At 60.4% G+C, this 23,758-nt stretch overlaps 1 protein-coding gene across 4 annotated transcripts in view; it reads left to right on the top strand.

The window, feature by feature from the left end:
* Positions 1 to 18,169, top strand: part of FGD3 (FYVE, RhoGEF and PH domain containing 3) — a 52,892-nt gene extending 34,723 nt beyond the window's left edge. For 3 of the 4 annotated variants that reach the window (XM_058695959.1, XM_058695958.1, XM_058695960.1), the window contains exons 7-18: positions 635 to 773; positions 1,223 to 1,281; positions 3,814 to 3,960; positions 4,993 to 5,085; positions 6,820 to 6,899; positions 8,137 to 8,167; positions 9,001 to 9,108; positions 9,980 to 10,042; positions 14,526 to 14,648; positions 16,184 to 16,327; positions 16,952 to 17,098; positions 17,337 to 18,169. In XM_058695959.1, the coding sequence (XP_058551942.1) occupies positions 635 to 773; positions 1,223 to 1,281; positions 3,814 to 3,960; positions 4,993 to 5,085; positions 6,820 to 6,899; positions 8,137 to 8,167; positions 9,001 to 9,108; positions 9,980 to 10,042; positions 14,526 to 14,648; positions 16,184 to 16,327; positions 16,952 to 17,098; positions 17,337 to 17,555 (1,353 nt within the window). In that variant the 3' untranslated portion in view covers positions 17,556 to 18,169. The remainder of the gene's footprint in view (positions 1 to 634; positions 774 to 1,222; positions 1,282 to 3,813; positions 3,961 to 4,992; positions 5,086 to 6,819; positions 6,900 to 8,136; positions 8,168 to 9,000; positions 9,109 to 9,979; positions 10,043 to 14,525; positions 14,649 to 16,183; positions 16,328 to 16,951; positions 17,099 to 17,336) is intronic. The other variant, XM_058695961.1, reaches the window with a different exon arrangement.
* The last annotated feature ends 5,589 nt before the right edge of the window (positions 18,170 to 23,758 follow it).

Genomic DNA, 23,758 nt, shown 5'->3' with positions numbered 1-23,758 from the left:
CCTTTGGAGCTCATTTGAGCTGGAAGCCGTTCTGTTGTGGGCCTTGAGTGGGCACAGGTGACAGGTGGCGAACAGCGGGTGGACAGTGCACCTCCCCTGGCAGGGGCGAGGGGGACTCTGTAAGAGGCAAGCAGGGCCTCAACAGGGGTGCTTCCTCTTCATCTGCGAGGAAGAGGAGGTGGGCAGCAAGGGGAGGGGACCCGAGAGTGGAGCACAGAGGTGGCGCTGTGGGAGCAGAGGGCCAGGGGGTAGAGAGCCTGTGAGCCTTGCTGGGCAGGGGCAGGGTAGGGCCTGAGAGCCCACCCCTGCACGCAGGCAGGGCTGCATTTCTATGAGAACACACAGCAGCACTCAGAGAACTCCTGATGTCTGGGAGGGGAGCAGGCCCAGCCCCTGATGGAGTGGGGGAGTTACCAGTGAGGGAAAGAAGCTGTCTGGGTGCAAGGACTCCAGCGCGGACGTGTATAAAGGGGCTAGCACTGGGAGTCTGGGCCCTGGCTCCATTGTGCAGCCTCTCCAAGCCTCAGTTTACCCCGCTGTAAATGCGGTCTGCACTCAGCAGGGTGCGGGTGCTGTGGCGCCATAAGCAGGGATGAGGACCCAGGGTCCACGCGTGTGTCTGTCGCCCCCACAGAAGCAGGAGGTGTGCGGGAACCTGACTTTGCAGCACCATATGCTGGAGCCCGTGCAGAGGGTCCCCCGCTACGAGCTGCTGCTCAAGGACTATCTGAAGAGGCTCCCCGGAGACGCCCCTGACCGGAAGGATGCAGAAAGTGAGGCTCCTGGGCAGTGGGGGCCGGGGCCCCTGCTGGGAAGCCAAAGAGAGAGAAGAGAGACCGGGACAGAGCAGGGGAGACAGCCAGGCGCCCCCAAGCACAGCTGGGGAAGGGACTGAGTCTCTGAGGACAGAGAACCATCTGCCCCCCCTGCACTGTGAGGGGTGGACACTGGTTCTGGGGAGAGGGCTGCTGGATGCTGGCCAAGCTCAGGCCCCAGGAAGGGGCAGCTCCCGGTCCACAGGCAGTAACTGTGGCGGCAGGGGGAGTGGGGTGCCGGCCCCGGCAGAGCCCCCGCAGACCCCCACAAAATGGAGTGTGTCTGCAGGGCCCCACCCTTCCCGAGCAGGGAAAGGGCAGGAGCAGGGCAGCACCTGGTGAGGTCAGGATGTGTGTGTGGCGCCAGCGGGCACCCCGCAGCCTGACTCCACATCTTCTTCCCGCAGGGTCCCTGGAGCTCATCTCCACTGCCGCCAACCACTCCAACGCCGCCATCCGGAAAATGGTGAGTGTGGGGATCCTGGCAGATGCCTGAGGGCCCCACAGCGTGCACACCACCCACACCTCTGCCACGAGCTCTACAGGCCAGCCCCTTACTAACTCTAGGGTTGTTGGTAAGCTGTCTAGTGCCCTGTGCCTCAGTTTCTCCATATGTAAAGTGAGGTCACTGACAGGACCTGTCTCACTGGGCTGTTGTGGGATCAAATGAGTCACCCTACGTAGAGTGCTCAGAACAGGACCCACCATTCATTCATTCATTCATTCACTCGTTGAAGCTCTGTCTTAGTGCAGGCTGCTGTCACAAAATCCCACAGACGGGCTTACACAACAGTGTGTATGTGGCAGGTCTGAACACTGGAGAGCCCAGATGGAGGCACCTGCAGCTTCTATCCCAGGCTTCTGTCCTGTTCTCGTGTGTCTGCACATGGCAGGCAGATTGTTCTCTCTGGGGTCTCTCATCAGGGTTGTGGCCAAACTTCATCACCTCCAAACACAGCCTAGAGGTGGAGGAGGAGCCCATGCCCTGTTGTGACCCAGGTGGCTCTGTCCCTTGTTTGGCCTGCACAGTGCCTGGGCAGAATTTCTAAGTCCTCATCCAGAGTTGTAGATCGGGGCGGTTCACAGGAGAACCCAAATCCCTGGCCTCGCTGGGAAACCCCATAAGCTCTGCACTGCACCTGTGATGCCATCTGGGTGAGCCTGTGCCATCAGCTGGCCCTAGGGTCTCCCAATCCTGAGACCTAATTTATTTTCACATGGGCACTGTTGTTTTTGAGAGGAAAAGGAGTGAAATATTTGTTCGACCCCACGTCTCTCACTGTGAGAAAGGAGAGGCAGCTGCTGGTTCCCATAGGTGCTGTGTTGCAGTCCAGCCCCACATCCTTACCTGCCTGTCCCCAGTTTGCTCTGGGGCCCCAGGGACAGATCAGTCAGAGATCAGGCCCACTGTGGGGTGCCTACCGCAACCTATACAGGTTACATTTCACCCTGGGTTCTTTTTGTCTAATTTCCCTTTCTGCCTCCCCACTAAATCTGGAGGACGCCAAAGAGAACTCCATGGTCACAAGCCAACATGGAGCCTGTGGACGTTTGGGGGAGTGCCCACAGGTTTCCATCTCTGAGGGGCATAGACGAGGCCTCCTCCTTGGTGGACTCCTGCCCCACCTGTAGCACACCTGCAGCGGTTCTCTCCCCTAGTCTGGTGAGGTCTCTGCTTGCCAGGGGTGGCGGGTGGTGTGGGGTCCTGGTCTGACCCCAGGGCATGGCATTAGGGAATTATCGGTGTGTGCTCACGGGAGCCTCTCCACACTTGTACCAGGCCCTACCCCTGCTCAGCCTGGACCACTGCCCTGGCTTCTCCCAGCCTGAGAGTCTCCCCGGTTTTGATCCACACTTCTCCAGCTCGGAGCTTTCTATGGGGCACCTGTTTTGTCACTCTCTATTCAGAATCTTCTGGCCTGCTACTGCCTCCAAGGTGCACACCAGCTTTCCCACACGCCACGTATATACACAGCCCCTCAGTACACACCAGTTGCATGCCCAGTCCCCCGGTACACGCCAGGTGCACGCCCAGCCCCCCAGTACATGCAAGGCCCTTTGGCCATGCCCTGCCTGCTCCTGCTTACTCTCTATGCTGGCTCCCCCTTCTACCCCTACGCCCACATCTGCCACCTGTGTTTGTACCAGAGACAGAGGGCTGGCCAGACCAGCCTGCTTCCGAGGTGTGCAGGCTGAGGTTGGCCAGGTCTCCGGGCAGCCGTTGCTGTGGCCTGGCAGGTCCAGGCTCTGTGTCACTGAGTTGAGGTTCCTGCAGGCTCAGCTCTGCCTTCTGCTGCATTCATTCCTTTGGTCCCAGCTCTAGCCCTGGTGCTGGCAGCGCAGGGCAGGGCCCATGGCCTCTCGGCTCAGAGCTGGGGCCACAGGTTGCCAACCCTTTCCTATCACAACCCGCATGGCCATGTGACCACCCAAGCAGTCTTGAGGCCAGACGAAGATGACCTCCAGCCCGCAGAGGTCTGGCGTCTTGACGGCCCTGGGCCACATGGTCTGAGAGGAACAGGAAACCAGGCAAGGTCACCACAGGCAGTGATGACGGTCCAGGGCAAAAGCTGCAGCCACCAGAAATACCTCCTCTGACCACAGAGGGACCGGGTTTGCAGCGTAGAGGTCATGAGAGGGCCAGTCCCTGTTCTCTAGCAGAAACACCTTCAGAAACTCACTTGACTTCTCCATGCCTCAGTTTCCTTGTCTAAACTGGGATAAAATGACACCTACGTCATAGGGTCCGTGCTGGAATTGAGGAGCCCAGCCTGGCCCATCGCAGTGGTGTTAGTGGCTGTTATTTGTCGTTCTCTGCGGGGCGACTTCATTTCATTCTTTAACGCCCAGCCTGAGTGGCACCTGGCGTGTCCCTCCCACCTCTTCATCGGCATGCTTGCTGCCCCATCTTGGTTCTGGGCCGCACCTGCAGGGTGGCCACCACGGGCCCTTTGGTCCCTGTGCCCATGTGGCGGCCTAAGCCCTGTGTCTGTCACAGGAGAAAATGCACAAGCTGTTGGAGGTGTATGAGCGACTTGGTGGCGAGGAGGACATCGTCAACCCCGCCAACGAGCTCATCAAGGAGGGCCACATCCTAAAGCTGTCTGCCAAGAACGGCACTGCCCAGGACCGCCACCTCTTCCTGGTGAGGCCCCTCCCAGCCGAGCTACCTGCCACAGAGCCCCGCCCCCACCACGCCCCGGCCGCAGAGGCACGCCCTTCCCGCCACGCCCCAGCCATAGAGCCACGCCCCTTCTCGACACGCCTCCGCCGCAGAACCCCAACCAGACCGACAGAGCCCCGCCCAGCCCAGCTCCCTGCTGCAGAGCTCCGCCCAGCCCTCCCAGGAGCCCCGCCCCCACCACGGAGCCCCGCCCCCACCACGGAGCCCCGCCTACCGGCCGCACCTTGCAGCAGAGCCCCGCCCAACCCCACAGGGAACCACGCCCCTGCCCTTCCCGCCCCGGGGCGCCCCCCTTCCCCTGCCGCAGAACCCCCAACTTGACCGACAGAGCCCAGCCCAGCCCGCCGCAGAGCCCCTGCCACAGAGCCACTGCTACAAAGCCACACCCCCCCGCCACAGAACCCCAAACTGCCGGACAGAACCTAGCCACGGAGCCATGCCATAATCACCACGCCCCCGCCAGGCCCCCAGCCATAGAGCCACATCTGTCGCAGGCTCACGCTATACCTGGCACGCTCCGGCTCTGCCCGCCTTGCTCGCACCCAGCACTGCAGCCCACGGAGCCACGCCCCTGCCACAGAGCCCCGCCCCCACCACAGAACCGCGTTCTGCCCCACAGAGAGCCACACCCGCCATCATAGAACCACGCCCCTTCCCGCCCTCTCCACAGGGCCACCCCCTGCCTGTCACGCCCCCCACCACAGAACCCCATCCTGACCAAGAGCCCCGCCCCCCGGCATGAAGCCACGCCCGCCGCGGGTTCACGCCCCTGGCCCCGCCCTTCCTAGCACGCCCTTCCTAGAGCCACGCCCTCCCTAGCACGCCCTCCCCGCCCCCTCGGCCAAAGAGCACGTCCCACCCACCATGCTCCCCGCCCTACCCTCCACGGAGCCACGCCCACCCCAGCCGCAGGGCCTTGCCAAGCCACCTCTCTGTAGTGCCTCCTTTGTGGGGGTACAGGCACCCCTCACCCGGTGCCTGTCCCTGTTGCAGTTCAACAGCATGATCCTTTACTGTGTGCCCAAGCTGCGGCTCATGGGCCAGAAGTTCAGTGTCCGGGAGAAAATGGACATTTCGGACCTCCAGGTGGGTGAGCCCCTCCCTCTCACCTGCTTCCCTGGCAGGACATGGGACAGGGGGGCGGGGACACCAAGCTCTGCTGGAGCGTCACCACTGTGCACCTGGTCCCTCACCCACTCCTTGAGCTTCTCTGTGCTCCAGGTATGGCCTAAACATTTCTGGGGGCCACTCAGCCTGGCAGTGTGGGCAGGATCCCTGTCTCTGTACTTGGCCTGCCTGCTAGGGTGCTGCTGGTCTGTTTGCAGGATGAAGGACAGCACCAGAACCTGGGCCACCTCTGTCCCTGTGAGGTTGATGCTCAAGGCCCATTTAGGGACCCGAAGGTGAAGCTTGGGGAGAACGTGGACAGGGTGCTCTCCCTGCTTGGTCCCTGGTCCCCTGGTTCCCTGGTCCCATACTGTCTCCTCTCCTGCACAGTCTTGGAATCCACATGAGGTTCTGAAGGCCCAAGGTCCAGACGACCTGTTGTGCTTGCTGTACTGTGCTCCCCGAGCCCCTCTGTGTCCTGGCACAGGAGCCACAGGGGCTGGAACCAGTGCCCTTTCCTGTGGGGGAGGGCTCTGAATTAACCAGCGCTCTGAAAATACTAAATCAAAAGAATTTTTTTTATTTTTATTTTTTAACATTTATTTATTTTTGAGACAGAGAGCATGAACAGGGGAGGGTCAGAGAAAGAGGGAGACACGGAATCCGAAACAGGCTCCAGGCTCCGAGCTGTCAGCACAGAGCCTGACGCGGGGCTCAAACCCACGGACCACGAGATCATGACCTGAGCCGAAGTCGGACGCCCAACCGACTGAGCCACCCAGGAGCCCCAAAAGAATTTTTTTTAAGCTATTTACTTATTTTGAGAGAGAGGGAGAGACAGAATCCCAAGCAGGCTCCACGCCCAGGCTCGATCCCATGAACCATGAAATCATGACCGGAGCTGAACCCAGGAGTCGGATGCTTGGCCAACTGAGCCACCAGGCACCCCTGACTAAATCAAGTGCTTAATCAGTTTCATGAGGTGAAGGTTTGCCTTAATGATTCAAGAAAATATACCTCTTAGAATTCTTTGAATCCAGGCTTAAGAAAAAGAGTTAAAAGTAAAAACTACAGAAAAAAACCACATTTTTCTCCTTTTTACAAGAACTCATTTTGTAATGTTTCTGTGTAAGGAATCAGTGGCATATAATTAACTAGACATGTTAACGCTGAAGTTGTCAACCTTGGAGCATTTGGGAAATTCTTGCTATGAGGCCCAACCCCAGATTCTGGTTAGGCCCGTATTTCCCTACAGCTGGGTTGTAGTTCTAACTCTGGTGGGCCCGAGGGTCTTAGTTAGGGGTGGGGTATCAGAGGGATGAGGGTGACTTCCCATCACGGGGGCTGGCAGAGTGGTAGAGATCCTCCGGCTCCTTCTGAGATTCCCATTCTTCTCCCAGGGGCGGTGCCTGCAGGTGCTTTGGTGGGGAAAGGTTCCCCTCATCAGGGGCTGGTGGCTGACTTCCTGGGAAGCCCCACAGACAGGAGGGCTTGGCCGGCACAGTTCCAAGCACAGGAGACGAGAGGTCCTAGCCCTGTCTGGGCAGGACAGTGGTCCGCCCTCCTGCACGGACCAGCTCCCCTAGTGTCCCACCCACTAGGTCACCTCTGCCCCCTCTCAGGAAAGACCCCCAGTCTGAGAGCATGAGCCTGCTGCTCAGGGCCTGCTAAGTAACCAGTGGTTTTGTTTTGCCCTTGGCCCTGTGTCTCTAGGTGCAGGATATCGTCAAGCCAAACGTACCCCACACTTTCGTCATAATGGGAAGGAAGCGGTCCCTGGAGCTGCAGACTCGGTAAGGGTGGCTGTCCCAGCCTCTGCTGCTGTGGGAACAGCTTTGACCTGAGATTTTAGCAGACAGCTTTCTTTTTCTGAACGGGATAACCTTGTGACGTGTTGTTTTTGGCTTATGTTATTCACTTATTTGTGGTTTAAAATGTAACAGCTCTAAGAGGAAGTTGGTGAAAATTGAGCTGCTGTCTTCCTCCTCTTCTGCACCCCAGCAGACACTCTTAATCATCTTGGAGGTGTCTTTCCGGAACTTCTGGGGGTATGAACGTGTACTGAGTTTTAAAATCACACATGGTTATTTATTATATAGCCCGTTCTGCCCCTTGCTGTAAGAAATCATTTCATATCCGAAGCCCGTTTCCATAAGCAGCATAATTCTCTGTTATGGGCAGTGGCCAGCTCCTGCTGACAGGCACCTAGGCTCTTCCTGCATCTTGATACTGTAGAAAGTGCTAGAAGCAGCGTCCTTGTGCCAGCTCTGTGTGTGTTTGTCAGCCTGTCTTTCAGGAAGTTTCCTGAAGTAGAATTCATTGGTCAGACAGTAGCACATCTGCTTTAGGCTTTGGTGGCTGTTGTCACACTACCCTGTAACTGATGCCAGGCTTGTGCTCTGAGGGGCAGGAGCATACAGGAGATCCCACCTCTCGTTTCCATGAGCAACGTGAGATCTTTGTAACAACTGTTGTGGTCCAGGGAGGCGTTGATTTACATTCACTGCAGGGGGATCTGCATACCACACCTGGCCATATGTGATCCTGTCTAGACACATCTGACCCTATGTGGCCACACCTGACTCCACCTAGACATACCTGGGCACAGCTGACTCCTCCTGACACATTTGACTCCACCTGGCCACCCCTGCCCCACCTGGCCACCCCTGCCTGCACCTGGCCACTCCTGCCCCACCTGGCCACCCCTGCCTGCACCTGGCCACCCCTGCCCCACCTGGACACACCTGCCCCCCCCCCCCCAACCTGGACACACTTGACTCCAGCTGGTCTCATGTGACTGCACCTGTCCCACCTGGACACACCTACCCGACCTGCACACCCTGACTCCAGCTGGTCTCACATGACTGCACCTGCCCACAGTGTGCCAGAGCACTTGGGGACGGTCCTCCAGCCCTTGAGCTGCACTTGGAGGCTGTGAGCAGCTGGGGCATGTGCTGCGGGACTGACAGGAGTCTGGTGATTAATGGTGTCTAAGACCGGGTTGATAAAATACTGCTTTTGTTTTTATAGGACGGAAGAAGAGAAAAAAGAATGGATTCAGGTGAAGCTTTTAAAATTTTAAAGTAATTGACCAAATTCTTGGGCAGTGTGGCCATTTCATGTTGCAACAAGGGATAGAGTGGCCCAGGCATTGCCCACCCATGTGCCCCTCGCAGTGATGACGTGACCCTCATTAAGTCCCTTCAGATGCCACAAGTCTTTCAATCGGCTCATGTGTTTGGCACCATAGTGAACAAATAAACACGGAAGGCCTGGAGGTGGGCAGGTGGGCACGTGGATCTCTGCTGTCTGGTGGGCCCAAGGGGAGCCCACGGCCAGCCAGTACGAGCAGCAGGTCACATGGAATGGGGAGGTGGCCAGTGTTCTGGGGCAGCCAGAGCAGACTTAGCTTGGATCAGCCACGGTGGGGACAAGGGGGACAGAGACTAAAGCCATGAGGGCAAAGGTCAGAGCAGGAGCTGAGGAAGGTAGCCCAGTGTAGCGCTGACCCAGAAGGCCTGTGGCTTCCAGAATTCTTAGAACAGAAATCTGGGCAAGGAGAGAAAAAGGAAATTCAAACAGAAACAAGGTGGGAATGCTGCTGTGGGAAATGGACGTGTGTCTGCAAGTCCATACAGAATGTCCGGGAAGCATCTGTGGCAGCCTAGATGCTGGCGGGGGGCAGGGGGGGGGGTGGCACCTGGCGTGCAGGGTGGGCCTGGGACCTGTGGATGGGGAGTAGAGACTTGGTTGGCCATGGGTGACTTGTGTCGGGTCGTGGGTCAGAGGGACGTGCGTGGCCATGGGATCCATCCGTGAGGACAGAGGTGTACTGGCCCCTGCCCTCCTGGATGTGCTCACTGAGGGCCCTGGTTCTCTGTGGTTTCATCTCAGGTCATTGAGGCCACCATTGAGAGGCACAGGCAGAACAGCCAGACCTTCAAGGCCTTCAGCGGCTCCTTCGGCCAGGATGAGGACCCCTCTCTCGCCCCAGAGTCCCCTGTGAGCACCAGCGCCCTGGAGGCATGGCAGGGACCCTGAGGGGTGGGCGCTAGGCCTGATGCAAGAGGGCTGGCACCCCGGGAAGGACCAGGGGCCAGCGTATGGGTGACATGCACTCACTGCCTGTCCCTTACTGAGTACTGACACAGGGGCCATGGGGCTCAACGAGGTGGGTCAGTGCTTAGCTGGGCAGGAAGGAAGAATGGGCCTGGGTGACGCTGTGCATGAGGAGCTCGCTTGTCCCCACACGCAGGAGGCAGGGCCCTGCCCAGGGCCAGATGTGGGGGATGTCAACCGCAGCCACCCATTAGGGACCACCTCCTGTGGGCACAGTCATGAGTGCCTTCAGAGGACGGGTCCCTCCCTCCCACCCCCCAGCAGAGGCACCCTTGAAACCAAGGGAAGCCCGGCCCAGCCTGGCCCCACAGCCTCGTGTCCCCGTGTCCCCATCACCAGGCCCGGCTGGCCCTCCCACAGCCTCACTGGGTCTGCCTGTCCGACCACTTAATATTTGCATCATATCTGTTCTTTTTTTTTCTGCTTCGTGAACACATTTTGAAAGAAAACTTTGCATCCATCTCAGGCCACCTTCAGCAGAGGCAGCCTGGACTCCGAACCATCCCTGCGGCTACAGAGGGGCAGGAAGAGCCAGGCCCTCTCCCCTACCCTACACGGTGGGGCACAGACTCTGCAGGAGTGTCCCACACTAGGCCCGGGAGGAGCGGTTCCCCAAAGTCCCAGCAAACACTGGGCCCCAGTAGACTCTTCCTGCCTCTGTGGTCAGGCAGAAGGGGTAGGGTTACGGCTACACTGGATGTCAGCACAGGGCCGTGGAACCTGCACTCATGCTGACTGTCTTTGTCCCTTCCAGGTGGTGAATGCCAGCTCTGAGGACCCTGCTGTGGCAGCCGGCGGTGGAGGGGGTACCACGGGGGTGAGTGACCCCTCCAGCTTCGGCAGGGGTGGAAAGTGGAGGGTGAGCTGGGACCAGGATGCCACCACATTTGACCTGAGTCCCCTCAGTGACAGCCTCTGGCCCTGCTGGGAGAGGACTCGGGGGAGCCTGCCAGGACCCATGTGTCCATTGCCTGGGTTGGGTAGAGGTCACACAGCTGGGCTCTTTACCTCCTGTGAAAAGTGACTCAGGGCGGTGCCTGACCTTCAGGCCGCTGGGTCATCCAAAAGGGAAATGTCAGCCCCCTGGCCCCAGGGCTCGGGAGGACAGGCAGGGGTGCTTTCAGGGAAGGCTCCTCAGAGGCGGTGTCTGACCCATCTGTTGGGCCCAGGAGGATGGAGGGAGGTCCTCCCTGCAGGCCCAGGAAGACAGTGGTGCCTGAGACCCCCACTCCAAGCCTGCTCACCTTCTTGCCACCTGGGGCCAGGCAGGCAGGGAAGGAGCGAGGTAGCCTGTGTCCCTGTCCCCACCCACGGACAGGGACAGGCCTCCTCTCCTCTGGCTGGTTGGGGGGTTAGGTAGGAGGGTGAGTGTGTGTGCCTGGCACTTTGTGAGTGTGGTTGTTGACCACTGGCCGACCAGTCGTGAACCCTGATGACAGCTGTGACCCGAGACACCAGGGGAGTGTTGCACCTGTGTGCTGGAGGGGACACTCCTGGGCAGGCTGGTGGGGAAGGGCTGGAGGCCCACACTTGGGCTGGCTGCCCGAGGGTTTGCTCCTGAGTCCCCCACATCACATTCTGTGACCTGCCAGCCTCTCCGCTCCTCTCCCACGCCCTCACCTTCCAGGCTCACATCCCCCCACCAGGTGCTGCCTTAAATTGCTATTGAGTCTCCCTAATTCAACGTTGAAGCCCAGAGCTCGCCCAGTGAGGCTGTGTGGCCCTTGTGGATTGGTTGTTGTTCTGGGCGGCCCCATTTTGGAGAGAGGCTTGGGGGGCAGGCCTGGCTTCTGGCTCCTTCCTCGAGTTGGGAAGAGGGATCTGAAGAAACTTTGGAGAGATGGCAGTTGGCTCCTTGGCCACAGGGAGCAAGGTTCCTGTCATGGCCTGAATTTTTAGTAAGAATACATTAGTCCCCTCCTCCCATCGTGGCCTTTGCTGGGAGGGGCAGGTGCACCTGGACACTGCAGCCTCCTGCTGCTTAGGAGCGTGGAATCTGGGCCCCCAGCCTGTGTCCTCGGGTACCAGGCGCTGGGAAAACCTTGAGAAGCTCCTGGGCCCCCAGGGAAGGAGGGGGCATTTGCGGGTCATGAGGGGTGCAGGGGCCAGGTGACAGGAGGAACCCCCTTATTCAAGTGGTACAGCTGCCTCATGGCGCTGGGGAACAGACGCAGTCCCCAGCAATTAGAGTAATTGAGTCAAGAAGCCTGAAAGGGGCATGGGCAGTGGGGAAGGGATGGTCTTGTCACCGCCCGTGAACTCCCTGAGGGACTTCCTGTGTCTGGCTTCACCCTCATGACCCTCCCCTGGGCCTCTGCACCTGCTCGGGGCCCACGACATACAAACAGTGCAGCAGACTGGCAGCTCCATGCTTTTCTCACTGGTGCGTCCTATGAGCAGAGATGTTTCTGGACCTGGGGCAGCTCAGTGTGGGCAGAGCCCTGGCTGCACAGGGCCTGACTGAGACCTCCTCTGGGCACCTATACGGAAGGTGCTCAAAAATGAGTTTTCATTCTGACACCGAAAGACTGACCCTTGCTACAGACGTAAGCTTACTCTTAGCACATTTAGAGAGGATGGCTAAGCCCATGCATGCTGTGCTGGTCTCATTTCCTGAGCCCTGGTGTCCTCAGACAGATGTTTCTGCAAGCCGCTTTTCCTAAGAGAAGCTAAACCCAAACCAGGAAGTTTCGCAAGTAGCTGAAGCCCTCAGTGTTCTGCAAGAGTCACGTGGCTCTTCACAGAGGCTTCCTGGGGCCCAGACGCATGGGGGGGACACGTGGAACCCTCTAAGGGAGTTCCTTGCCAAGCAAGGCCCTGCCCCCACCACCACCACGACCTGGCGCTGCCCTTCCACCCCGAGCCCGACCTCTGGGCTCATAGGACAGAGCTGCCCACGGGGAGCAGAGGGGCCGGGCAGGGTCCATGTCCACGCCCTGCAGGACCCTCGGGCAAGTGTGAGGTTCTTTCAGGGGCTGCCTGTCACAGCCACCTGTTGGGGGCAAACGTTTGCCTGAATGTTTCTCCTGCTTCTATGCTGTGGGACAAAAAACACCCAGTGAATCAGACCCCAGCGCCCTGGGCAGAGACCCCCTCCCGCATCCATGGTGGCATGTGGGGTGCTTTGGGTGGAGCCTTGAGGGTGCCACAGTTCTGTACCTGCCTGAGGACTTGGCCCAGGCCTTTCAGGTGTCGCGGCATCCAAACAGATGAGCACTGCTCTCATCCACTCGTCTGATAACCTGACCACAGAGGGAGCCTGGTGAGCCAAGGAGACCCAGTCCCCGGCCTTGTGGGTGGGTTCCTGACCCCCTCAGTGTCAGTGTCAGTGTCAGTGTCGGTGTTGGGAGCTGCGCGGCCTGGGGCGAGCCGCATCAAGACCAGACCGAGGGTGCTGGCGTGGGGCTACAGAATGCTCTCCAGAGAAGGCTGCTCCCCTCAGCCCCAGCCCCCAGCCTCCCTGTTGTGGAGCTGCCCTTGGTTCCGCTGACCTTCAGGTGGTGCCCAGGCGCTCCAGCCCCATAGCATTCGCCTCCAGCTTTTACGGGCCAGCCCTCTCTGGCCCTCCTCCTGCCCCAACCCCCTGGGACACCCTGGAAGCCCACACGGACTCCCGGCTGTGATTTGTGGCTCTGGCCTTGGGCCAGCGCACACATCCAGCTGCCCTGCTGCTCTCTGCTGGCCGCTTGTGCCTCGTAGGCCCTTGGTGGGTCACCCTGGGGGGTGGTGGAGGGCAGGGTGGGGGCTTCTGGGCCATGGCATGCCTCAAGGATGACCACATTCCCCTTTCCTCTCCCTGCCCTGTGCCCCCGACCCCAGACCCCGTCCCTCCCACATCTGGCCCTGAGCAGTCCTGAGATAGTCTCCAGGAAAGGAGCCCTGAGTGAGGTGGGGAGAAATGGGAACATAGAAGGGGGGTTGGCAAAGTCAGTCAGGATCTACCTGCTATGATGGGGCTTAGGAGCCGTTGCTAACCCCACTGTACAGATGGGGGACCCTGAGGCTCAGAGAGATGATTCGTTCATGGTCTCGTGGCTGATGAGGGGCAGTGCAGGGTCTGGGGGCTGTACAACTCCTACCCAGATGGGGAAACCAAGGCTCAGCCAAGTGGCCCTGCTGAGCCCCCACCGAAGCCTCATGCTGTGCTGTCTGCACAGTGTGCACCTGCTCACACCTGCCTCCTGCTGGTGAGAAAGCCTTTGCCTTGGGGGTGCTGGGGTCCTGGACACAACTGAAGTCACGGTGACAAGGGGATGGGAGCCGAGCTCGCAGACCCCGCTGTCCGTGGTGCAGACGGAACCTGGTGGGGCTGGGAGGCTGGGAGGGGGCTGCTCACAGAGGCTGGTTTGCATTCTGCTTGTTTACTGGTTTCTTCCTCTTCTATAAGATGTTTCTGGTGAACAACTGAGCAACTGCAGTCAGACTCGGGCTAGAAAGTTACCCTGGCCCCAAACAGCCAGTAGCAGCCCCCGGGCGTGCTTCCTGCAGCCTTGTCTCCACTCACAAATAACCTTTCTGCTTGCCGTCCTGCACGCGGGTCTTCTCCCTGAGCGGTGTCCGGGCAGCCTTCAACAGTGCCCCCACTTGTCGTCTGACTGCACCTCTCACACAGGGGCCCCCTCCTTAGCTTTGGGCGACATCAGAGTTAGGAAGAAAAGTGGATACATTCGACAACAAAATCCTCGTCTGCAATCACTAAAGCAGTAGAGTAAAATGAAAACCCCTGCCCTCGCCCTCCGGACCCGACACAGCTTGTTTCAACGAAAAGCGCTTTATGGTGTCGTGTGACTTGTCCCAAAACTGTGTAACCTCTGTGAACACAAACCACATTCGTTTCCTGACTTCCTGTTGATCCCCTGGCAACCCCTGGGCGGGAGGGCCAGACCGCTTGGTGGAGGCTTCGTGGAGGCGGAGAGGGTGCAGTTGCCGCCCACCTCCCTGGTGCCCAGGTGGGCCCTGTGTGCCCCTGAGCCTCAGGCCAGTGGCACGGGCGCCAGGCAATGCAGGCCACGCCGGGCAGAACCCCCTCCCCACCTGGGCGGCTGGGCACCGTCTTCTCAGACCCAGCAGGTTGTCACTGGCCTCCACGCAGGCCGAGTCGATCCAAGCAGAGATCCAGACCCCTTACACCCTTCCTGTGGGCCACAGTGACCCCAGGGCAGCCTGGGGAGTGGAGCTGGGCGGGCGCAGAGGCGACGTGCTCTGCTCTGTCTTCTGCGCCGCGAGCGTTTCGCTTTGCGCGTGCGCTGCTGCCCGCGTGCTCACCCAGCTGCCCCTGCGCCCTTGCCCCGCCCCCGTAGCCCGAGCCGAGGAGAGGGTCTGCTAAGACCAGGCGCGACAAGGAGAAGCAGGGCTGCAGGAGCTGCGGCGAGACCTTCAACTCCATCACCAAGAGGAAGCACCGGTGCAAGCTGTGCGGGGCGGTGAGTCTGAGCGGCGGCTGGGAGCAGCGTCCCCTCCCCGCCCGCAGAGTGGTGCCCTGGAGCAGGCAGGCGACGGCCCGTCCCAAGTAGGGGCTCCCCTCCTTTCTCTGGTCCGCTCGCGTCTGGCCAGCGCTGTCGTGGCTGAAAAAGTGCCAGATTTGGAACCACAGAGCTCAGAGCTGGGTGTCCCGGGAGCTGGGGGATGAGGGTGACCTCATGCCCTGTGAGGAGGTGGAGGGGATGGGGTGGGAGGAGGCAGGTGCAGGGTGCAGGCGTGATGGGAGCTCCCTCCTGCCGCTTCGGTCCGGGTGCTCCAAGGGTGCTGACGGTTGGGTGGACCTGTGGAATGTGAGGCCACCTTCAGCCGGCACCCTGAGTGATCACCGTCTCCATTTCTCCTCGCAGAGCCCCACGACCCTTTCTCTTGAGGGTGGGGTTTTGAATTTAACATTGGAAGGGATGCCTGATGAAGTGTTTCTAGGTTAAGTCGTTAACATGGAATGTGTGTCAACAAGGGGTCTAAGCACAGAGCTGTCTTAGAACTGTTTTTTCCAGAACATACCAGCGGACTGTGCCTGGTCTGCTGTTCGCTGTCATGCCCTTGCATGAAACCTTGAGGCACTGGGGGAAGGAGAGGTAAATGGATGAGCCCTTAAGTGAACAGACAGGTGGATGATGGGTGGGTGAGTGGACAGAGGATGGATGGATGGACGGTGGGTGGATGGTGGGTGGATAGATCGATGGATGAATGGATGGAGGGTGCCTGGGTGGGTGGATACATGGGTGGATGAGTGGTGGGTGGATAGATAGAGGATGGATGGGTGGGTGAATGGTGAGTGGTTGGATAGCTGGATGAATGGATGGAAGGTGAGTGTGTGGGTGGATAGATGGGTGGATGGATGGATAGAGGATGGATGGATGAGTGGGTGGATGGTAGGCGGATGGGTCATCATCCATCCGTCCATTCACTTATTCAACCATCCTTAGAAACAGAAGTAGAAATCTAGTAGAAATCATGGAAATTGCTATGTCATAGGGTAACTTCATTTTCAATTTTTTTGAGGCTCCAAATATTTCTTTTCCACAGTACCCATACCATTTTACATTCACAGCAACAATGCTGAAGGCATCAGTTCCTCCACATCCTCACCAACACTTACCTTCTGTGTTCTGAATAATAGCCATTCTGACTGATGTGAGGTGACATCTCATCATGGCTTTGATTTGCATTCCCCTGATGACAAGTGATGTTGAGCATCTTTCCATGTGCTTTGTGCCTCTTCCCAGTCTTCCTTCCGTGCACACACACCTCTTCCCAGTCTTCCACACAGACCCCTAGACCCTCCAGGTGAGGAGGCAAGTCCTGGATGCCCGGCAGGGGCCCGTACCAGGGTCCCTGTCCTCTGACGAGGCTCCTGCGGAGAAACCCTTCCCCTCTACATGCCGCGTCTCTCCTGGCCCTTTGGCCCTTCCAGCCTCTTCCTGGACAGTCTTCTGTCTGGAAGGTGAGGTCACAGGTGCCCTCTCCCTTACAGGTCATCTGTGGGAAGTGCTCCGAGTTCAAGGCTGAGAATGGCAGGCAGAGCCGAGTCTGCCGAGAGTGTTTCCTGACCCAGCAGGTAGCACCTGAGACCCCCAGCCCTGAGGCGGTGCCCGAGGACCCCAAGCACAGCACAGAGGTGGGCGGGGCCAGTGAACATCCTGGACAGGAGCCCCTGTCCCTGGCACGGTGTAGACCATGCTCCCAGAGCTGTTGGCTTCCCTTGGGCTGGGACAGAGGGTGTGTGTGTGTTCAGTGTGTGCTCACGTGCACACGGTGTGTGCGTGTGCTCAGTGTGTGTGTTCATGTGCACGTGGTGTGTGTGTGTGCATGGTGTGTGCATGTGATATGTGCATGGTATGTTTGTGTGTGCTCAGTGTGTGTGTTCATGTGCACACGGTGTGTGTGTGTGTGTGCATGGTGTGTGCGTGTGCTCAGTGTGTGTGTGTGTGTGTGTGTGTGTGTGTATGGTGTGTGCATTCAGCTGAAACACAGCCCTTCCCCGTGAGCCACACCCTGGTTCCTGCTGTTCTGTTTTTCCCTACTCTGTATTTCTTTCCTGGACCCACTGGTGGCCTCACTCTCCTAGAGGGTCCAGCCTGCTAGCAAGAGGCCTTGTGGTGACCTGGAGTAGGTCAGGCCAGCCCGGGACCTTGTCCAGTCTGCTCCCAGAAGGCCAGGCCTGGCGCTTTTACCCCCACCCCCGCCCGTGAGGCTGCCACCTGCAGGGAGGCTGCGCTTGACCCATCCTTTGTGTCTCCAGAAGGCGGCGGCTGTGGACGCCCAGCCCAGCCTGCTGTGTGGTCACCTGCGGGTGTCAGACAGCGGTGACGCTTGGAGCGAGGTGTGGGCTACCATCCCCACGTCGGAGCCCCTGGAGCTGGTGCTGCACCTGCAGGGAGGCAGCCAGGTGTGTGCCCGCCCCCCCGCCCCTGGGGTGGTGCTGGGGGGCGTGTCCGGTTCCCACAGCCCAGAGGGGCCTGGGCCACACTGCCCGGGACCAACCCCGCTCGGACTTGTGTGATCTGGGGCCTCTGTTTCCCCGGCTGCTCTGAGTCACCCCTCTGCTGCCCGCCGGTGGGAAGGAGTGGTCAGCGGTGCCCGCACCACAGAGGCCCAGGTGCCAACCCACCTCTCCTTTGCTGCAGGCTGGCCGGCTGCCACGCACCATCCCCCTCTCGGGCTGCACAGTGAGCGTGCCGGACCCCATGGAGACTCTGGACACCGGGCATGTGTGGCGGCTACAGCAGGCCCAGCAGGCCCTGTACCTGAGCACCCCGTCGGCAGAGCAGCAGCAGCGGTGGCTGGAGGCCCTGAGCGCAGCTGCCCGTGGAGACCCGGCTCGGGCCTTCCCAGGGGCCCCGTGAGCTGAGCCTCCGCCAGGTGTCCCCGCTCCGCAGCCACCACGGTGGGGCCTGTTGTCACCTGGGAGGTGGCGTCGGAGGCCGCGTGCAGGTGCAAAGGGCTCGGACCGCTGGGGGTGGACAGGTCACAGGGCGCTTGACCCTGAAGGGACCTCTCAGAAGTGGAGGAAACAGGCCCAGAGGGGGCAGCTGCCCACCCAGCATGTCTCCGCAAAGAGCCTGGTTCTGCCCTCGGCCCAGCTGTGTGGCCTGGAGTGAGGATGCTGGCAGACTGTCTGGTGTGGGGCGCCAGCTCTGGAAGGCAGAAGGAGAGACTTGGGGGTACCCGGGGCCTGGTGGAGGTCTGTAGTCCTGCCTTCCCTCCCTGCTGCCCCACCCCTGCCCCATCCACACCGTCTGTACCCGTGAGCTGAACTGTGACCGGTGGTGGACTCCACCCCTCCTCCACCCTGTCCGGGCCCCGAGGCCCACCTCCCCATTCGGACTGGCTGGTGGTCAGCCTGGGCCATCCCTGCAGGACCTCCCTGAGAAAGTCAGCGGAGGCCAGCAGAGGCCTGAGTTGTGTGTGCGGCCAGCAGCAGGACCTGCTTGTCTGCAGAAATAAATGCTGGCAGCCAGCAGGTGGGCACAGCCTCAGGGCAGGGGCGCCAGGTGGGGAAAGAGGGTGACAGCACAGCTAGGCCTGGGGGGTATGGGGCCCACCCCTGTGGCGCAGTGTAGGGCCTGGGGCCCAGCCGGCCCCTCCCCCTGGTCCCACCTGGTCCCCTTCCCCCCACACCCATGACTTCTGCTCTCTGTGTGGTGACTGAGCACCTACTGTGTCCGCAGGACCTACTGGGCCCTTCTCTCCAGGATGTGCCCACTTGACAGCTAAGGAAACTGAGTCCTATCACCCCAGACCCAGGGGGTGGCCGGAAGTGACCCACTGGGAATAGCAGCATTCCGTGGGGTGGGAGGAAACTAGCCCCCCCCCCACTACAGGTGCCCAAGGAGGGGTCCTCACAGCTGCCCCCCATGAGTTCTCTGAGCCGGGGCAGACCCGGGCCCTCTCCTCCTGCCCACCAGCCTGGAGTCCCCACACGCAGGTTTCCACAGTGATCCCAGTGGGGGGCCCTTTCCTCACTGGGCAACCTTGAGGGTCCCCTGGGAGTTATGTTCCACAGCAGTCCATCAGAGAGCCCCGGGGCCCATGGATTTTGGACGAGACACTGGGAAGGACTCCAGCAGCCGCAAGACATGGTGCCTCGGGGTTTGGGAGGAACAGAATTAGGAGCGGAGGACACCCCAGGGCGGGTGTTGCAGGAAGAGCGCTCAAGCCTAGGGCAGGGCCACGAGGGGCCAGCAGGTCACAGGTGGGGAGCAGAGCAGGCTGGAGGCCGCAGGGCCTGGTCTCCCCAAGGTGTCCCTCGGTGTTGCTCTGAGAGGTGGGGGCCACGGGGCGGGCCTGGGAGTGTGAATAGAGCTGTCTGGCAGCAGCAGGGTTGTGGGGGCGCAGATAGAGACAGGGCCCCGGGTCCCCAGTGGGTCCCCAGGAAAACCCCTGTGATGGGCAAGTTGGAGGCTGCAGCTCCCAGCATTTCAAGAGATGAAACGCCAGTGTTCTTGTGAAACATCCTGATAAAAGTTAGCAACTACCGCAGTCTGAAGTCACAGGTGGGTGGCGGTGAGCAGCCCCAGGAGGCAGGTCTGTCCCCAGGGGCCCCTCCTGCCCTGAAGCCCAAGGCCTGGGCACACTCTCCTGCGTACCCACGGAGGGTCCTGAGGAATGCCAGACGGTACAGGACACGGTCTCAGTCCCTGCCTGCCTAGCCTGATGCCACGCATAGGGGCTGTGGTTGGAGTGAGGGGTCTACCTGAGCAGGTGTCCACAGGAGGAAGGGTAGCTAGCAGTCGGAGCCCAGGCTCCCATTGTGGGTGCCAGGGCCCACTGACCACCCCACCATGGGAACATGTGTCCTCACCAGGCCCAGAGGGGGAAATACACTTGCCTGAGGTCACACAGTGAGGTAGGGACTTGGCTGGGTGTCGTCCACCTGTTCGTGCCACACCCAGGTGCCCCCGGCTCCGGCCCTGGACCTTTATTAGAACGTACCCGCCTCCTTCCCACCTCCCTGTCGGCCCTTTTGAGACCGTGCTGGATGTACCTGTGCCCGGTCTCTACTTTTTGCTTGGATTCTTGCCCTTTTTAACCTGTCTCTCCATCCAGCACGGAAGCTCCCGGGGCAGCACGGTACACCCACAACGGTGCCTGCCTCCTAGCAGGTGCCTGCCTCCTAGCAGGTGCTCAGTTGGTATCTGCCAACAGGATTGGTGAAGGCTTGGGGACACTGTTCTTTCCGTGTGGCCCCTGAACACCTTGGGCCTGGGATCTTTGTTTTACGGAGGAAACTGAGGCTCAGAGAGACCCAGTGGCTGCCTCCCCCGTGGTCTCCGGGACTCAGGGACAGAGCCAGCTTATCCTTGGGCGTCTGGTCCCATTGCAGAGATTGGCACGATGAGACCTGAGGGGACAGCATGCCCCAGAACACTGGCAGAGGGGCATTTGGGTCCACTTGCAGCTATGCCTGTCCCCCAGGGGGACACTGAGGTGGCAGGATCAGCCCCTGAAGCCCCAGCTCATGCCAGACCCCACAGCTGAGGCCTTGAGGTGCTCTAGCTGTGGCTCCCACACCTCCTGGGGCCTGACGGTCCTGGCACCAGGCATCCAGGGAGAGGGCGGGCTCGGCTCCCCCAGAGCTGTTTGCACGTATCTGCAGGTGAGCCCCTTCGGATCCTTCCAGGAGGCCCAGCTGGGAACCGAGGCTGTCATGGACCCCAATGCCCGTTCCTTTCAGGCACCCCCCCCACACACACAGGGCTCCCGGTGGGCAGGGTCGGCTGGTGGTCACCTCCGATCTCTGACATGGGGAGAAAAGGGTCATGAAGCCTCCCAGAACAGCACCTGAGTCCTTCACAGCCTCCCCCTGTGGGACTCTACCCCCTCTGCACCCTGGTTCCCACCCAGCCACCTAGTGCACCCAGGAAGGAGGTCTGTGTGCCCCAGGTGCAAGTCCACGTGGGCAGTGCTCGAGAGGCGTTGGGTCCAGGTGTATCCACCTGTCAGCACTCTTTCTCCAGATGATGCAGCTGTGATCCCTAGGGGGCTCCCAGTGGTCCCCAGGGGAGTCTCAAGGGTGCCAGGGGGCTCCAGGCTGTCCTGGCAGGTCTCCGGGTGGTCCCTGAAGGGTTCTGGTGTTCTGAACACCTGCTGTGAGGAGAGGCACGGCTGCTCCCTGACCAAACACCCTCACACCCACCAGGGCTCCACTTTATGAGGGAGAAAACTGAGAGCCCAAAACGGTGAGTGGGGTCAGGGCAGGTTGTGGGGAGGAGCCAGGCGCCCACCCCACATTCTGCACATTCCATCCTGGAAAAACGGCCGCCTCCGCCCTGCTGGCTCCCAGGACTGCCAGGCTAGGCCTGGCCCCACCGGCCCTGTGGACTAATGGGTGTGGTGCCCGCTTACGGGTGCACAGAGCGGACGGAGGCGCTGAACCCAGGAAAGCGCAGCCCCCCAGCCTACTCGTGGGAAGCCTTGTGTGCAGCACTCCTGGTTGGTCCCAGGGGGCCCAGCCTTGGGCGTGAGGGGGCCAGAGGGCCCTCCTGGAACAGGAAGGAAGGGCCTCCGGGGGCCCAAACCAGGCCTGGGGAATAGAGCCATCTCCAGCCTCACCTGAAGCTGCTGTGGGAGAATGAAGCGTGTGCCATCAGAGAGCGTCCTGCTCTCTGCTGCCTGCCTTACCCCACAGCCACCGTCTGTAGGGACCAGCCTGCGGCCGCCAAGATGTCCCCGGCCAGAATCCACACTGGCGGTACCTCTGAGGGGGACAAAGTTGTCCCCCTTCCTGCCAAGGCCGCTCTGCCTGCTGTGACACGCCCCCCTCCCTGACAGGCCCCCCCCCACCTGCCCTTCGTTGCCCCGTCCGCCCCGCCCCGTCCCCCCCACCCCCGTCCCGCACCCACCTAGTGCCCTCCGCCCCATCCGCCGCCTCCCGCCGGCCCCGCCCCGCCCCCCGTGCCTTATAAAACCCAGACAAGCAAGTAATGCCCCCGAAACACAATGTCTGCCCCCAAAGGGGCCCCAGAAAACTGACAACCGAGCAGCCCATCCGGGGTCATCCCCAGAGCAGGAAGTGTGTGCGGCCCTGCGCCCAGAACCTACAGCAGCCTCTTCTGTGTCCTCCCAAAACCTGGGACCAAGGGGCCACCGCCCTCTCCCGCACACAGGGGTGTGCTACGGCTCAGCACGGGGAGGTCCCCAGGAGATCAGAGCAGGGGCTGTGTCAGGTTTCTCTCAGTAGCAGATCCTGTTATGTGGATTGAATGCAAGGAGTTTATTGAGGAGGCCACCTAGAAAGAGCTGTGTGGGTGGAGAATGAGATGGAGAAGGGCAGAGAGCCAACACAGGTGTCTCGGGTTGAATGGTGTCTGTTACCTCCAAATTCTCGTCCATCCGGAACCTCAAAAGGTGACATTATTTGCAATAAGGTCTTTGCAGATGTTGCTGGTTAAGCATAGAGCAGGGCCCCAAACCCAGTAAGTGCTTATCAGAAGAGGAGAGGACATTCCGGAAGGCCCCCCACGCTCCCAGGGGGAGTGTGGCCTTGCCCTCACCCTAACCCCAGACTCCCTGCCTCCAGAACCAAGAGAGAGTAAATTTCTGCTGTTTTAATCCCTTTAATTTCTGTCGTTGCCAACTTTGTGGCCATTTGCACGGCAGCTCCAACAAACGGGTTCCGTGCGATACGGGACGGGCTGTGTGACGAACACCCCAAACCGAATGGCTGTGGAGTTGCGGACGGGAGGAGTGTGGGGCGCGCTCCCGCTAGAAACGCGGGCGATGAGGGCACCCCCGGTGAGAGCTGAGACGGGAGGGAGGGGAGGCCACCCTTGCCTCAGGTAGAAAGTGGAGCTGGATGTTAGCTGAGGACAAATCGGGGAGGGGCCCTTGGGCAGAAGGGAACCTGCTGGGGTGTTGACTCAGGAAATGCCCTGTTCACAGACTGTGGTCTGAAGAGACCCGAGGTGCTGCTGGAGAGATTGGGGCTGTGACCCCCCGAGTCTGACAAAGGGGCCGAGCTGGGATCACCAGGCGCGGCCTGTGGGGCCTCGTGTCTGGCGGCGTGAACCCCTGTGCGGCGCCCAGGCTTGTGAGGACAAAGCGTCAGGCCCTGAAGTCTCCGCGGCTCACGCTGCTGGGCTTCCGACTGGCGGTTCGGGTAATTTCGGAGGCCGTCTGATACCCGGCCTGGGGTGACTAGGGCAAGTGGACAGGGCCAGGGGGCAAGGCGGTGGCTGTGGCTCCGCACGGGCTGGCCTGCAGGTGAAGGCAGCCCCGGGGCCATCCTTTACCATCTCCAAGCACTGGAGGAGGGGGAGGGGCGCCCCCAGGGTCAGCACGCCTGGCAAAGCCTCAGATCACAGAAAATGAAAGGGCATCGGGAGGAGCCTTGGGGAGCCTCGGGCCCCGAGGGGCTTGGCTGAGAAGCCACGGGGCAGAGGGGTGGTGCACAGGCAGCCCCTGCCACAGACAAGCTGCCCAAAGCACCACAGCAGCACCAGGGTCTGGGCCAGAGCTCCACCTGGTGAGTGGAGAGAAAGAACAGAAGGGGAGTTTGCCTGAGGTGACACCAGCACTACCCACCTGAAGCAGCTCTCGTCCGTGGACTCTGCTGGTGACGGCTGCCCTGTGCCTGGCAGAGATGAACCACGTGTGGTCCCTGCACTCCGGGTGGAATCTGTCTGCTCATGGCCTCCTCAGCCCAGCCCAGCCAGGGCAGTAGGGAGGCCTTCTTGCAGGAGGTGGTACTGAGGCTGAGTATGGAAACACCAGCAGAGCCATAGGGCTGGATAAGATGACAGAAGGCTTCGCTCCCAGGCCGTGTGGACCCGGGAGATCAGGGAAACGGCAGCCAGAGCAGCCCCAGGCGGCACTCCACGACTGGCTAAGAAGACACAGAGGCAAGAGGGCTGAGCAGGCACCATGCAGCCTAATCACCCCTTTGAGTCTGGCTTGCAGAGGTGCGGTGATGGCCACCCTCTGTAGGACCTGGGAGTCTCCAGCCTCTGAAGACTGCAGCAGCACGCTTCCCACAAAGGATTGCTGTGCTCAGTTGAGCGTGTTGTCCACTGTGCAAAGGCCCCGCTGAGCATGTAGCCACACTGAA

Source organism: Neofelis nebulosa, chromosome 12, assembly GCF_028018385.1.
Source record: "Neofelis nebulosa isolate mNeoNeb1 chromosome 12, mNeoNeb1.pri, whole genome shotgun sequence".
NCBI classification, from domain to species: domain Eukaryota; kingdom Metazoa; phylum Chordata; class Mammalia; order Carnivora; family Felidae; genus Neofelis; species Neofelis nebulosa.
This window is presented reverse-complemented; position numbering and strand designations above follow the sequence as displayed.